Source organism: Scyliorhinus canicula, chromosome 8, assembly GCF_902713615.1.
Source record: "Scyliorhinus canicula chromosome 8, sScyCan1.1, whole genome shotgun sequence".
NCBI lineage: Eukaryota > Metazoa > Chordata > Chondrichthyes > Carcharhiniformes > Scyliorhinidae > Scyliorhinus > Scyliorhinus canicula.
Window position 1 is genome coordinate 196,735,635 of NC_052153.1, and position 16,078 is coordinate 196,751,712.

The 16,078-nt window shown below is 45.3% G+C and overlaps 1 protein-coding gene across 1 annotated transcript in view; it reads left to right on the forward strand.

The window, feature by feature from the left end:
- Positions 1 to 228: 228 nt before the first annotated feature.
- Positions 229 to 16,078, forward strand: part of LOC119969956 (von Willebrand factor-like) — a 117,207-nt gene continuing 101,357 nt past the window's right edge. The window contains exons 1-2 of the mRNA XM_038803922.1: positions 229 to 582; positions 12,732 to 12,837. Coding sequence (XP_038659850.1) covers positions 12,787 to 12,837 — 51 coding nt within the window. The 5' untranslated portion in view covers positions 229 to 582; positions 12,732 to 12,786. The remainder of the gene's footprint in view (positions 583 to 12,731; positions 12,838 to 16,078) is intronic.

Below are 16,078 nucleotides of genomic sequence, written 5' to 3' on the forward strand. Positions count from 1 at the left end.
CTGAAGCTATGGCCAGTGTTACCGGTACCACTATTGCTGAAGCTATGGCTATCCAGAATGACTTAACCACTCTTGAAATGTGGAATGCTAAGACCAATATAACTGCTCTGGAAATGATGGGCACCCTTAGCAATGTAACTAGTCGTAATACTATAAGTTCACTCACTAATAAAACGCTTTCTGAAAGTATGGGTACTCACACCAATACCACTGTTCCTGAAACAACAGGGATCAACACCAGCACAATTTCTTTGGATGCTTCCAGAACCCAGAACGATGCAACCATTACTGAAGCTATTGCCATCCCAACAAATATAAATTCAGGTATTATGGACAATTACACCAATAAAATCACTCAAATGGTGATGGACAATCACACAGATTCAAGCATTTTTGCAATTAAGGAAATGAACACCGGTGCAACAGTGCCAGAAAATAGTAACAAGAAGACAAATACAACCACTCTTGGAAATATGGGAAGAAATGATATATTTGCTGCTATAAGTATGGACACTAATGGTCATTCACTTGCTCATGAAATGAGAGGCACAAGTGTCAATATTACTACTTCTGAAATAACAGGTAATGACATTTCTTCAATCGTAGCTCATGCTAGTAGCTTGTACAGTCATACGACCACTCATGAAAATATGAGATTTTACTCGAAATTAACCATGGCTGGAACCAGGGGCACTGACACCAGTAGATTGGTTCATGAAACCAGGAGCACAACAACCAATGTAACCATTCCCGAGACTTCAGGTAAAGGCAATGATTCAAGCATTCCCGAACCTAGTGCTATTTACACAGATAAAGCAATTCAAAGGACAATAAGCATTAACCCCCAAATTATTAGCCCTGAAATTAAGGTCACTATGATGAATACAAGTGCTCCTGAGACTACACCTTCCAGCACCTCTAGAACCACAGCAGAAACTAAGGAGACTAACCAAATTGGTACTGAGCCAATGTATACCCACACCAATGTATACCCACACCAATGTATACCCACACCAATGTATACCCACACCAATGTATACCCACACCAATGTATACCCACACCAATGTATACCCACACCAATGTATACCCACACCAATGTATATCCACACCAATGTATACCCACATCAATGTATTCCCACACCAATGTATTCTCACACCAATGTATACCCACATCAATGTATTCTCACACCAATGTATACCCACACCAATGTATTCTCACACCAATGTATTCTCACACCAATGTATTCCCACACCAATGTATTCCCACACCAATGTATACCCACACCAATGTATACCCACACCAATGTATTCCCATACCAATGTATACCCACACCAATGTATACCCACACCAATGTATTCCCACACCAATGTATTCCCATACCAATGTATACCCACACCAATGTATACCCACACCAATGTATTCCCACACCAATGTATTCCCATACCAATGTATACCCACACCAATGCATACCCACATCAATGTATACCCACATCAATGTATTCCCACACCAATGTATACCCACATCAATGTATACCCACACCAATGTATACCCACACCAATGCATACCCACATCAATGTATACCCACATCAATGTATTCCCACACCAATGTATACCCACACCAATGCATACCCACACCAATGTATACCCACACCAATGCATACCCACACCAATGCAACCACCCTTCCAGCTCTATAAACGTTTTCGAATTCAACCGCTTCTGAACCTATTATCGCCGATGCCAACACAGGTATTCCTGAAGCTGGGGGCACCCCCAGCATTCAGGAAAGAACAAAAATCAACACCAATACAATCATCCTTGAATCCAAAAGCAGTATAACCATTCCTGAAACCACGGACATCAGCACCCAATAACTCCATGTTTGAAGATAGAAGTACAAATACCAAGATTGAGATTAAGACAGAGACCAAAACTAATTCAGCTAAGACTGTGGGGAGTGACACTGATTCAATATTAAGACCATAAGATACAAGAGCAGAATTAGGCCACTCGGCCCATCGAGTCTGCTTCACCATTCAATCATGGCCGATATGTTCCTCAGCCCATTCTCCTGCCTTCTCCCCGTAACCCCTGTTCCCCCTATTAATCAAGAACGCCAGATTTGTGCTCTGTTACCACAGGGCTACAGACCAAGAGTTGGATGGTGAAATCAGACAGAATAGTTCTTAGAACATCAGAACCAGGAGCAGGAGTCGGCAATTTAGCTTCTCGAGCCTGCTCCACCGTTAAATATGATCATGGCTGACCTCATCATGGCCTCAACCTCACTGTCCAGCCTGTTCTCCATAAACCTTCAATCCATTACCAATTCAAAATTTTTTCATTCCTCTGTGAATTTACTCACTGTCCCAGCATCCACCACAATCTGGGGTAGCGAATTCCACAGATTTACAATTCACAATCCTTTGGGAGAAATAGTTTCTCCTCACCTCGATTTTAGATTTGCTACCTAGTATCCTGAGACTATGACCTGTTGTTCTAGAATGCCCCACAAGGGAAAAGCACCCACTCCACATCTACTTTATCTAGAATGCCCCACAAGGGAAAAGCACCCACTCCACATCTACTTTATCTAGAATGCCCCACAAGGGAAAAGCACCCACTCCACATCTACTTTATCTAGAATGCCCCACAAGGGAAAAGCACCCACTCCACATCTACTTTATCTAGAATGCCCCACAAGGGAAAAGCACCCACTCCACATCTACTTTATCTAGAATGCCCCACAAGGGAAAAGCACCCACTCCACATCTACTTTATCTAGAATGCCCCATAAGGGAAAAGCACCCACTCCAGATCTACTTTATCTAGAATGCCCCACAAGGGAAAAGCACCCACTCCACATCTACTTTATCTAGAATGGCCCACAAGGGAAAAGCACCCACTCCACATCTACTTTATCTAGAATGGCCCACAAGGGAAAAGCACCCACTCCACATTTACTTTATCTAGAATGGCCCACAAGGGAAAAGCACCCACTCCACATCTACATTATCTAGAATGGCCCACAAGGGAAAAGCACCCACTCCACATCTACTTTATCCATACCCTTTATCATTTTGTTTTCCTGAATTTGACCGACCGTCATGCATAGAATCACAGAATCACTAATAATAATAATCGCTTATTGTCATAAGTAGGTTTCAATGAAGTCGGGGAGGCCGGTACGGGAATTAAACCTGTTCTGCTGGCCTTGTTCTGCATGCAAGCCAGCTGTTCAGCCCACTGTGCTAAACCAGCCCCTAAAGTGCAGAAGGAGGCCATTCGGCCCATCGAGTTTGCACCGACCCTCAGAAAGGGTACCCTACCTAGGGTCAAGCCCCACCCGATCCCCTTAACTCAGTAACCCCACCTCGCATAACCTCTAGCCTTTTGGACACTAAGGGGTAATTTAGCATGGCCAATCCACCTAACCTGCACATCTTTGGACTGTGGGAGGAGACCGGAGCACCCGGAGGAAACCCACGCAGACAAAGGGAGAAAGAGCAAATCCACACAGTCACTCGAGGCCGGAATTGAACCCGGGTCACTGGAGCTGTGAGGCATCAGTGCTAACCACAGTGCCACCGTACCATCCATGTGCCACTGTGCTGCCCACTTTGCTTATTACATCTTCAAAGAAGTCTAGCAAATTAGTCAAACATGATTTGCCCTTCATAAAACCATACTGACTCTGATGGATGGTGCTTTGACTTTCCAAATGTCCTGATATCACTTCCTTAATAATTGATTCAAACAATTGCCCAACAATAGATGTTAAACTAACTGGTCTGTAATTTCCCACATTCTGGCTCTCTCCCTTTTTGATTAGCATTAGCATTTTCAAATCTACTGGAGCCATTTCCGTGTCCATGGAATTTTGGAATATTATAACCAATGGATCCACTATCTCCACTGCCACTTCCTTTAACACCCTGGGATGTGGGCCATCAGGCCCTGGGGACTTGTCTACTCTCAATCCCAGAGTTTGTTGAGTATCGTTTCCCTATTGATGCTGATTATTCTAAGTTCCACCCTTTCTCTTACCTCTGAAATGCCCGTTCCTATAGGAATGGTACGAGTGTCCTCCACCGGGAAAACTGAGGCAAAGTATTGATTTAGCGTCCCTGCCATTTCTGTGTTCCCCACTCTTGACTCACCAGTTTCATCACCCGAGGGACCAACATTCACCTTTGCAACTCTCTTCCTTTTGCTACCCTCTTCGATACTTTGTGAGTTTTCTTTCGTAATTTACCTGAGCTCTTTTTATTACTTTGTTAGTATTCCTTTGTTTGAAAGTTTCCCAATCTTCCAATCTGCCACTGGCCTTTGCAATATGATATAATTTAGTTTTTGTCTTTATAATGGCCTTGATCTCCTTGTTTAGCCATGGATGTTTTTCACCCCTTTTATCATCTTTCTTCCTCACTGGGATATATTTGAGTTGTGAGGAATTGAGTATCTCCTTAAATAACTGCCGCTGCTCATCAGCTGTCCGACCTTTTAGCCTTCCTGCCCAGCCTATACGGGTCAAATCTGACCTCAAGCCAATGTTATTTCCTTTGTTTAATTCCGGAACGCTCATGTGGGACTTCCTCATCCCCAAACTGAATGATGAATGCTCCCATACTATGGCCACTGCTCCCTCGTCGATCCTTCACCAGGAAGTAATCAATTACAGAATACCAAATCCAGAGTAGCCTCCTCCCTGGTCGGTTTCCCAACATACTCTTCCAGCAAACAATCTCTAACATTCAATGAACTCTGCCTCCAGACCACCCTTGCCAATTTGATTAATCTAGGGCGGAATTCTCCGACCCCCAGCAGGGTCGGGGAATCGCTCGGGGCCGGCGTAAATCCCGCCCCCGCCGTGGCCGGAATTCTTCGCCACCCGGGAATCGGCGGTGGCGGGAATCGCACCCCGCCAGTCGGCAGGCCCCCGCGATGGGCCGAAGTCCCGCCGCTGTCAGGCCTCTCCCGCCGACGTGGTTTAAAACCAACTCTGTGCCGGCAAGAGCAGGCGGCTCGAGCAGGCCCCGGCGTCCTGGAGGGGGGCGGGGGGCGATCGGACCCTGGGGGGTGCCCCCACGGTGGCCTGGCCCGCGATTGGGGCCCACCGATCGGCGGGCGGGCCTGTGCCGTGGTGGAGTGGTTGGCGCCACTCCGCTACGTCGGGACCCCCCGCCCCGCCGGGTAGGGGAGAATTTCGCCCCTAGACTCTGATTCAAATTTAAATCACTCATGCTTATTGCCGCACCTTTCTTACAAGCCCCTATAATTTCCTGGTTTATACTGTGTCCCACTGCGGAACTGCTGTTTGGGGACCAATAGATTAGTCCTACCAAGGACTTCTTCCCTTTTTTATTTCTTATTTCTACCCAGGCTGATTCCACATCTTGATCTCCAGTGTTGATCCCTTTCCTCACCAGCAGCCACCTCCTTTTCCTTTCACCCGAAATTTCCGAAATACTGCGTTACCTTGGATATTCATCTCCCAGACTTGGGGCGGGATTCTCCAACCCCCCGCCGGGTCGGAGAATCGCCGGGGGCCGGCGTCAATCCTGCGCCTGCCGTGTCCCGCATTATCCGCCATCAGAGATTCGGCGGGGGCGGGAATCGTGCCTTGCCAGTCGGCGGACCCCCCCGGCGATTCTCTGGCCCGCAATGGGCCGAAGTCCCGCCGCTGTCAACCCTCTCCCGCCAGCGTGGATCAAACCACCTACCTTACCGGCAGGAGCAGGCGGCATGGGCAGACTCCAGGGTCCTGGAGGGGGGCACGGGGCAATCTGACCCTGAGGGTTGACCCCACGGTGGCCTGACCCGCGTTCGGGGCCCACCAATGACAGGCGGGCCTGTGCTGTGGGGGCACTCTTTTCCTTCCGTCTTCGCCATGGTCTTTACCATGGCGGAGACGGAAGTGACCCCCTCCCCTGCACATGCGCGGGGATGACATCAGCAGCCGCTGATGTTCCGCGCATGCGTGGGCTTACGCCGGCCAGCAAAGTCCTTTCGGCCCCGGCTGGCGTAGCGCCAAAGGCCGTCCATGCCAGCCGGCAGAGCACCAACTACTCCAGCGCGGGCCTAGCCCCTCAATGTTAGGGCTTGGCCCCTAAAGATGCGGAGACTTCCGCATCTTTGGGGCGGCCCGACGCTGGAGTGGTTCACGCCACTCCATACCGCCTGGACCCCCCGCCCGGCCGGGTAGGGGAGAATCCCGGCCCTGGTCTCCCTGTAACCACGTTTCAGTAATCCCCACCAAATTATATCCTTTTGTTTCTATTTGCGCCGTTAACTCATAAGTTTGTTTCAGATGCTTTGGTGCATTTCGACACAAAGCTTTTAAATTTATTTTGCCATATTTCTCTACTCTTTTATAATTCCTTGGAGCATAAAGACATTCACCCGCTCTGCCGCTCACGGAACTTCTTCCATCGGGCAGGAGATACAGAAATCTGAGAACACGCACGAACAGACTCAAAAACAGCTTCTTCCCCACTGTCACCAGACTCCTAAATGACCCTCTTATTGACTGACCTCATTAACACTACACCCTGTATGCTTCATCCAATGCCAGTGCTTATGTAGTTACATTGTATATCTTGTGTTGCCCTATTATGTATTTTCTTTTATTTTCTTGAATTTTGTTTAATTCCCTTTTCTTCCCATGTACTGAATGATCTGTTGAGCTGTTCGCAGAAAAGTACTTTTCACTGTACCTCGGTACACGTGACAATAAACAAATCCAATCCAATCCATTATTTTCTGGAAATCACTCGCCACATCGCAAACCTGAAATGAAAATCACTTATTGTCACGAGTGGGCTTCAATGAAGTTACTGTGAAAAGTCCCTAGTCGCCACATTCCGGCGCCTGTCTGGGGAGGCTGGTACCTGCACTCCTACCTCCACCTTTAATTTGGGTTTTATAATTTTCCCTCCAACTGTACCTCTCCCCCCAACCCTCAGTCCTACTCAGGGTCTGTGCTCATTGGAGTTTAGAAGAATGAGGGGGGATCTTATTGAAACTTACAGGATACTGCGAGGCCTGGACAGAGTGGACGTGGAGAGAATGTTTCCACTTGTCGGAAAAACTAGAAGCAGAGGACACCATCTCAGACTAAAGGGACGATCCTTTAAAACAGAGATGAGGAGGAATTTCTGGTGAATCTGTGGAACTCTTTGCCGCAGAAGGCTGTGTAGGCCAAATCACTGAGTTCCTTTAAGACAGAGATAGATAGGCTCTTGATCAATAAGAGGATCAGGAGTTATGGGGAGAAGACAGGAGAATGGGGATGAGAAAATATCAGCCATGATTGAATGTCGGAGCAGACTCAATGGGCCAAGTGGCCTAATTCTGCTCCTGTGTTTTATAATCTTATGGTTTTATTTAGTTTAAAACCCTATCTACAGTCCTAGTTGTGCGATTGATTGGGACTCTGGTCCCAGCATGATCAGGTGAAGACCGTCCATTCGGAACAGGTCCCCTCTTCCCCAATACTGGTGCCAATGTCCCATGAATTCAAATCCATTTCGCCCACACCAATCTTTGAGCCACGCCTCCTTAATCTTATTGACTCTGTGCCAATTAGCTTGTGTCTCAGGTTGTAATCCAGATATTATTACCTTTTAGGTTCTGCCTTTTAATTTAGCCCCTAGCTGTTCATACACCCTCAGCAGAGCCTCTGTCCTTGTTCTACCTATGTCGTCGGTACCTTCATGGACCACGACAACTGGATCTTTATCCTCCCACTCCCAGTTCCTCTGTAGCCCAGATGAGATATCCCAAACGGGTAGCACGGTAGCATAGTAATTAGCACAATTGCTTCACAGCTCCAGGGTCCCAGGTTCGATCCCCGGCTTGAGTCACTGTCTGTGCGGAGTCTGCATGTTCTCTCCGTGTGTGCGTGGGTTTCCTCCGGGTGCTCTGGTTTCCTCCCACAGTCCAAAGATGTGCAGATCAGGTGGACTGGCCATGCTAATTGTCCTTAGTGTCCAAAATTGCCTTTAGTGTTGGGTGGGGTTACTGGGTTATGGGGATAGGGTGGAGGTGTAGTGTTGGGTAGGGTGCTCTTTCCAAGAGCCTGTGCAGACTCGATGGGCTAAATGGCCTCCTTCTGCACTGTAAATTCTATGAAATTCTATGAAAAAAAAAAATCAAGCTCCAGGCAGGCAACACAGCCTTCAGAATTCTCAATCACAGTCACAAAGAATAGTGTTAATGTCCCTAACTATACTATCCCCAATTACGACTACATTTCTTTTCTCTTCCCTCCACTTGAATGGCTCCCTGTATCACAGTGCTGTGGTCAGTTTTCTCATCTTCTCTGCAGCCTCCATTCCCGTCCACACAGGGAGCAAGGATCTCAAACCAGTCGGACAGGACAAGGGCTGAGGCTCCTCTAACCCTACCTCCTGGATTCCTCACCCTGCCTCACTCACAGCCACACCCTCCTGTCCTTGACCACTGGCCAAATTCAAGGTAGTTAGTCTCTGGGGTGTGACTGCCTCCTGAAACACAATGTCCAGGTACCTCACCCTCTTCCTTAAAAATAGGGAAACTGAGCCCAATATAATTGCTCAAACCAGGGACCTTGGCAGAAATAATACCGTACCCAGAATTATGGATACTGACACCGATTCAATCACATCTGAATCTTGGAACATCTACACCAGTAAAACCGTCCCTGAGACCATACTGACCAATACTAGCACAACCACTCCTGAGGTGATAGGCACGTACAGCAATACAAACATTGTTGAAACCATGGACACCAAGACCAATGACATCAACACAATCAGTCCTCAGACTCTGGGCAATCACACCAACAAAGCTGTTTGTGAGATTATGTTCAGCATCACTAATATTACTGGACCTATAATTATGGACAATGACAGTGACTGAGTCACTCCAGAAGCTATGGGCAATGAAAGCAATGTCAACATTCCTGATCCTATGGTTACCATTACCGATATAACTGCACCTGAAACTAAGGGCAATGGCACTGGTTTCATTGCTGCTGGGAATATGGGCACAATCACCAATATAAATATCCCAGAATCTGTAGCTGTTGACATGAATTCAACCATGTAATTGACTAGAGACGTCATCATGGATACAATCTCTCCTGTCTTGCGGACTGGAAACTAGGGAAGTAGAAAGGGCTTTAAACTAAAGAGGAGGGGTGAGGGTCCAGTTGCTTGGAAAATTAGGAAGTCAAATTAAAGGTAGGAGTGCAGGTTTTAACCAGTCTGAGTGTCAATAGAAAACAACAGGTAAGGACAGATCATTTGAACATTATATTGCACCAAGGACTCATACAACAGCCCTAACCAAGAGGAGGAACAGAAAGTTTAGAAATTCAGGGGTATGTGAGGGAGTGGTGGCACAGGATAGTGAGGGGGAACATGACTGTCAGAATATGCAACCCAGAGAAAACCCAGATTTACAAACAAGTACAAAAAATCAAAGCTAAATATTCTTTATCTGAATGCGTGAAGCATTTGCAACAAGATAGATGAATTGATAGCACAGATAGCAACATAGGGGTATGGTGTATTAGCTAATACAGAAACATGGTTGCAAGGTGACCAGGACTGAGTGCTCAACATTCCAAGGTACAAAATGTTACAATAGAACAGGCCACAGGGGCAAGGTGGGGTGGGGGGGGGGGGGGGGGGGGGGGGGGGGGGGGGGGGGAGAGTAGCGCTGTTAATCAAGCAGGGTTTCAGAGCAGTGCTGAGTCATGATATAAAGGCAATGGATAGCTCACGGTAGCATGGTGGTTAGCATCAATGCTTCACAGCTCCAGTGGTCCCAGGTTCGATTCCCGGCTGGGTCACTGTCTGTGTGGAATCTGCACGTCCTCCCCGTGTGTGCGTGGGTTTCCTCTGGGTGCTCCGGTTTCCTCCCACAGTCCAAAGATGTGCGGGTTAGGTGGATTGGCCATGCTAAATTGCCCGTAGTGTAAGGTTAATGGGGGGATTGTTGGGTTACGGGTATACGGGTTACGTGGGTTTAAGTAGGGTGATCATTGCTCGGCACAACATTGAGGGCCGAAGGGCCTGTTCTGTGCTGTACTGTTCTATGTTCTATGTTCTATGATGTAGAATCTATTTGGGTTGAAATTGTAAATATCAGGGGAAGGAAGACACGGGTGGGAGCAGTCTATAGACCCCCAAAATGTGACCTCTCAAGAGGTCAGAGCATAAATGGGGAAGTATCAAGGGCATGTTTGAAGGGAACTGCAATTATCCTGGGAGATTTTAATATGCATGATGATCGGGCAAACCAAACTGGAAATGCTAGTGGAGAAGGAAAAATTGTGGAATGCATCAGGGATTGCTTTTTAGGGCAGTACGTTGTAGAACCTACCCAGGAGCGGGCTATTTAAGATTTGGTTTTGCGTAATGAAGAAGGATTAATCAAGGATCCTGAGGGAATAGTGACCACAATATGATAAAATTCCAGATACAGCATGAGGGTGAACACAATACGTCCATAACCAGTACCTTCAGCTTAAATTAGGGCAATTATAATGGTATGAGGCAGGAGTTGTCTCAGGTGAACTGGTAAACAAACTAAGATACAGGTCAGTAGATGAGCAGTGGCGTATATTCATGCAGCTGGTCCATAATGCTCAGCAGGAGTTTATCCCAATCAAAAAGAGGGATTCCACGAGAAAGAGGCTAAATCCATGGTTAACAAAGGAGATCAAAGATGACGTTACATTGGAAAGCAGGATATACAAAGTGGCAATGGGATATTGGTAGACCAGAGAACTGGGAAGTTTTAGGATCTAGCAGCAAAAGACTAGAAATCTCATAGAAGGGAGAAAACAAATTTTGAGAGATTTCTAAAGATATATAAATCAGAAGTGGGCGGCTAAGGTAAATGTGGGACCTTTACTGAACGAGGCTGGTGAATTAATAACAGCAAACAAAGAAATGGCGGATATGCTAAATACATTTTTTGCATCAGTCTTCACTGTGAAAGACATTGCCAATATCCTAAGATATCAGATGGGCTGTTTTCAAATAACGTGGCAGAACTTACAAAAATCCCAATCACAAGGGATAGAGTATTAGAGAAACTCAAGGGGCTAAAGGTGGATAAGTCACCTGGACCCGATGAACTGCATGCTAGCTTTTTAAAGGAAGTGGCTGCAGGAGTAGTGGACCCATCGGTTGAAATTTTTCGTAACTTGGTAAATTCCGGAGGGGACCAGAGGATTGGAAAGTAGCCAATTCGACTCCCTTGTTCAAAAAGGGAGAAAGGCAGAAGGCAGGGAAATACCGGCCAGTCAGTTTAACATCCATTATTGGCAAGACACTGGAGTCAATGATCAAAGAGGAAATAGTTAATCATTTAGGAAAGCTGAGTATAATCAAACATAGTTAACATGGTTTTATGAAAGGTAAATAAGGTTTGACAAATTTGCTTGATTCATTCAGGATATAACAGGACGCGTAGATAGAGGGAAACCTGCAGATTTAGTGTATTTAGATTTCCAAAAGTAATTTGACACGGATTGAAAACTGGATTTCACAGAGGAAACAGAGAATTGGAATAAATGGGTCATTTTCAGAGTGGAATAGATGTAACTAGTGGAGTACTACAGGGATTAGCAATTGACCCACAATTATTCACTATTTACATGAATGACCTGGAGGAAGGAACAGAATGTAAGGTTTACAAATTTGCCAATGATACAAAAATAGGTGGAAGGGCCTATTGTGATGAGGATATTATGATTCTGCAGCAGGATATGGATAGATTGGGTAACTGGGTGTAAACCTGGCAAATAGAGTTTAATGAGGGGACGTGTGAGGTCATACACTTGGGTAGGAGGAATCAAAAGGCAGACTAGTATCTAAATGGAGAGAGACTGCAGATAAATGAAGTACAGAGGGATCTGGGTGTTCTAGTGCATGGATCACACAAAGCTAGCAGGCAGGTCTGACAAGTAGTTCAGAAGGTAAATAGCATTTTGGCCTTTATTGCAAAGAGATTGGAGTTTTAAAAATAGGGAGTTTTTGTTGCAATTGTACAGGGATTGGTGAGGCCTCCCCTGGAATACTGCAGACAGTTTTGGTCCCATTACCTAAAAAAGGATACAGTAACATTGGAGGCAGTTCAAAATATATTTACCAGACTAATTCCTGGGACGAGAGGGTTGTCCTATCAAGAGAGACTAAATAGTCTGGGTCTGTATTCCTTTGAGTTTAGAAGAGTGAGAGATGATCTTATTCAAACAAATACGATCCTTCGGAGGGGGTGACATGGTAGATGGTGAGATATTTTCACTGGTGGGAGAGACTCGCTACAAGATAAAGGGCTGCTCATTTAAAACTGAGGTGGGTAGAAATGTCTCCTTGGTGAGGGTGGTAAATCTCTGGAACTCTCCAGTGGAGATGAGATCATTAGAAATATTGAGAGTGGAGGTGGATGAATATTTGATCGATGGAGGAATAGAGGCTGTGGGGAATTGGCACAGAAAAGGAGTTGAGGCCGGCACAGATCAGCTATGATTTTATTAAATAATGTGGACGCAGGTTTGAAGGGCCTGGTGACCCCTCCTGCTTCTATTTCTCGTGTTCCAGTGAAAATGTAGTCTTCAATGCTAAAAAACTCCTGTACCTCCAGGCATTAAATTAATCATACTTTCTCTTGAAATTGCACAATCCCAGGATGGAAACCTCTTTGATTTCTTCTATCAATTTATCCATTTCAGGATCTGAAACCTTGATTGTAACTGAAATTCTGACCAACAAAGAAATTTTTTAAGTATGAAAACATCTTCAAAGGGTTCAAACTCAACAAATGAATTAAGAAGAGATGTAAGTTTGTGATGGTTGCACTTTGGAATTATCGTACCTCTGGGTTTTATTTACTTTATAAAAAGTACAAGGAGAATAATCTCATTTCTGAATTTTTCAGCTCCCTCCTCAAGTGCCAGATTCTCCCGCCGTGGGGCTGGCCAGCCATTGAAATCTCTTGTCACTCCATGAAGGGCTGCACAGTTCCAGCCATTACTGCATGGGTTCATTCAGGAAAAAGGCTACAGTCCCTCAGCTGCATGGCAAACCGGTTCCTGAACTCAGCTGTGCCCTTCTCTATAAGAACTTTTAACAGGGGTCTGACTGCTTAATGCATTGGAATAGTTTTTAGTGCATATTTCAATTAAAGTTAGGCCTTTGTTCGTGTCTGCGTGGGTCTCACCCCCACAACCCAAAGATGTGCAGGGTAGGTGAATTGGCCACACTACATTGCCCCTTAATTGGAAAAATAAAAATTGGGTACTCTAAATGTATTTTTAAAAGGTTAGACCTTTGTAATTAGGTTAATTTTCCTTATTGTTGTTATATATATTATTTTAGTAAACAAAAAAACATTCTGTATGGAGAATAATAAAATGATTTTGAGAAGGAATTATTAAATATGTTTCTGCAAAAACTTAAATTTAGGGAAGTAGGAATTGGGCCGATCATTTGAAAGCAAAGCAGTGGGGCAATTACATTTCTTTTCATGTTAAGGACTACATAGTGGATCATACACAAGGTGTGCTGTGCTTCACCCGAACATGTACATGTTTCTAGGTTCAAATCTATATCCTTCACCTAAAACTATCCTGGTTGAGGGCTGCATCAAAGCTTGAAAACATGGATAAAGGTTCATCTATTTGAAAGTCCCTCTGCAGTTGGTACCCTTTCCAAGGTTGATAGTGAATAAAGAGGAAAATGTTACACATCCTCCCACTCATCCCTGTATTCCGTAAACAACGCAGTGTTGGAGCCTAGACCAGGAAGGTAGTTAAAATGGAGTCTTATCTCATCCAGCTGGGTTTCTTGCCAATTAATTTTGTTTTGGCGTCTACTTTATTCAGTGTTTTATCTACGATTCTGAAGCAGATGGGTGAAAGTTTGGAATTTTCAAGATAACAGAAATATGGATGTCAGCTGTGGTTCAGTGTGTCGAGGCCCCATCTCAGAATTGAGCAAATAATCTCGGCTAATTCTCCAAGCACAGTTTAAGATATCCCATTATACTATTTGAATAAACCTCTTTGCCAATATTTATCTGTAATCCAGCATAAGGAGAAATAGGTTACATGACCACTACACTGCAGTTTGAATAGGTAACATGACCATTACACTGCAGTTTGAATAGGTACATGACCATTACACTGCAGTTTGAATATTACATGACCATTACACTGCAGTTTGAATAGGTTACATGACCATTACACTGCAGTTTGAATAGGTACATGACCATTACACTGCAGTTTGAATAGGTTACATGACCATTACACTGCAGTTTGAATAGGTACATGACCATTACACTGCAGTTTGAATATTACATGACCATTACACTGCAGTTTGAATAGGTTACATGACCATTACACTGCAGTTTGAATAGGTACATGACCATTACACTGCAGTTTGAATAGGTTACATGACCATTACACTGCAGTTTGAATAGGTTACATGACCATTACACTGCAGTTTGAATAGGTTACATGACCATTACACTGCAGTTTGAATAGGTTACATGACCATTACACTGCAGTTTGAATAGGTACATGACCATTACACTGCAGTTTGAATAGGTTACATGACCATTACACTGCAGTTTGAATAGGTTACATGACCATTACACTGCAGTTTGAATAGGTTACATGACCATTACACTGCAGTTTGAATAGGTACATGACCATTACACTGCAGTTTGAATAGGTTACATGACCATTACACTGCAGTTTGAATAGGTACATGACCATTACACTGCAGTTTGAATATTACATGACCATTACACTGCAGTTTGAATAGGTTACATGACCATTACACTGAAGTTTGAATAGGTACATGACCATTACACTGCAGTTTGAATAGGTACATGACCACTACACTGCAGTTTGAATATTAAATTGCAGTGTGAATAAGCTACATGATCATTACACTGCAGGAGGTGGCTATGTAAAAATTGACTGCCATGTTTCCTAAATTCTGTCAGCGCTGTGAAACGCTTTGGAAGTCATGAGGCCATGAAAAGCACCATTGTAATTCATGACTTTCTTTATTGATCAACTTAAATGAACCTAATTTCAAGACCTGGGGTGGAATTCAACCAAAAAATGTCTAAGTGTCATTTTGGGCAGGTTTGATAGGGTCTTTCCCATCGGTTTTTGGGTCGGGTCCACACCATTATTCACCGGTACTTAGGGCAGGATCGAACCAAAACAAATGTGAGTCCGTCCAGGAACGACCATGCTATCTAACAGCACTCTGTGGCTATTTCAGGACCCAGCATTGAATGCTGCTCTCGAGGCTGCATTTGACATCATTTCCTGCACTAAGGAGCTCCAACAAATGGAGCACATCAGTGCAGGACCCCCCGACTTGAGCCCCCAATGTGCCAACTCACATTTAAGGGATCCTTGAATCAACCGGTACCTCCCCACATACTGGCAGGGCACACCCAGGCCCGATCCCCAGGTTAGGAGAAATCACGGCTCAGCATCTTGGCAATGTGAGCCTTGCACCCGAGCAGTGCCCTTTCCAGCCTGGCAGTGGCACATGGACATTCTCGCAGTGCCAGGAGGGTATCTGGGTTGGCACTGCCAGTGTGCAGAAGTTGCACTGTCAGAGTGCCAGGCTGGGACTGCCAAGGTGCCCGGATGGCATCAGCACTGCCAGGGTGCCAGCTTGGCTAGAGGCTGACCATCCAGTGGTCATCAATCTCCTGGGAGACCCCACCCCCAGGTGCCATTACGCCTGCTCCCCTTTTGAAGAACCAGTGCTTGGGTCTCCTCAGCAAGGCCGATGGATGCCAGATGGCCATTCAATCCAACGGCAGCATGGCCAAGTCAGTTTTTAAACTCACTGAACCGTGCGATGATGGGCCATGCCCATTGTAGAGATTCCGGTGCAGCGCAGTTGGTAGATCGTGCCATTTGTCATTTATTTGGGGCCTTGGGGTCTGGTCCAGCCCACACTTGGAAGTTTTTTCAGCAGTGGGGAGCTGAACCTGTCAGTGAGACCGGCTCCTCAGAGATTGGGATGGCATTTTGAAAGGGTGACC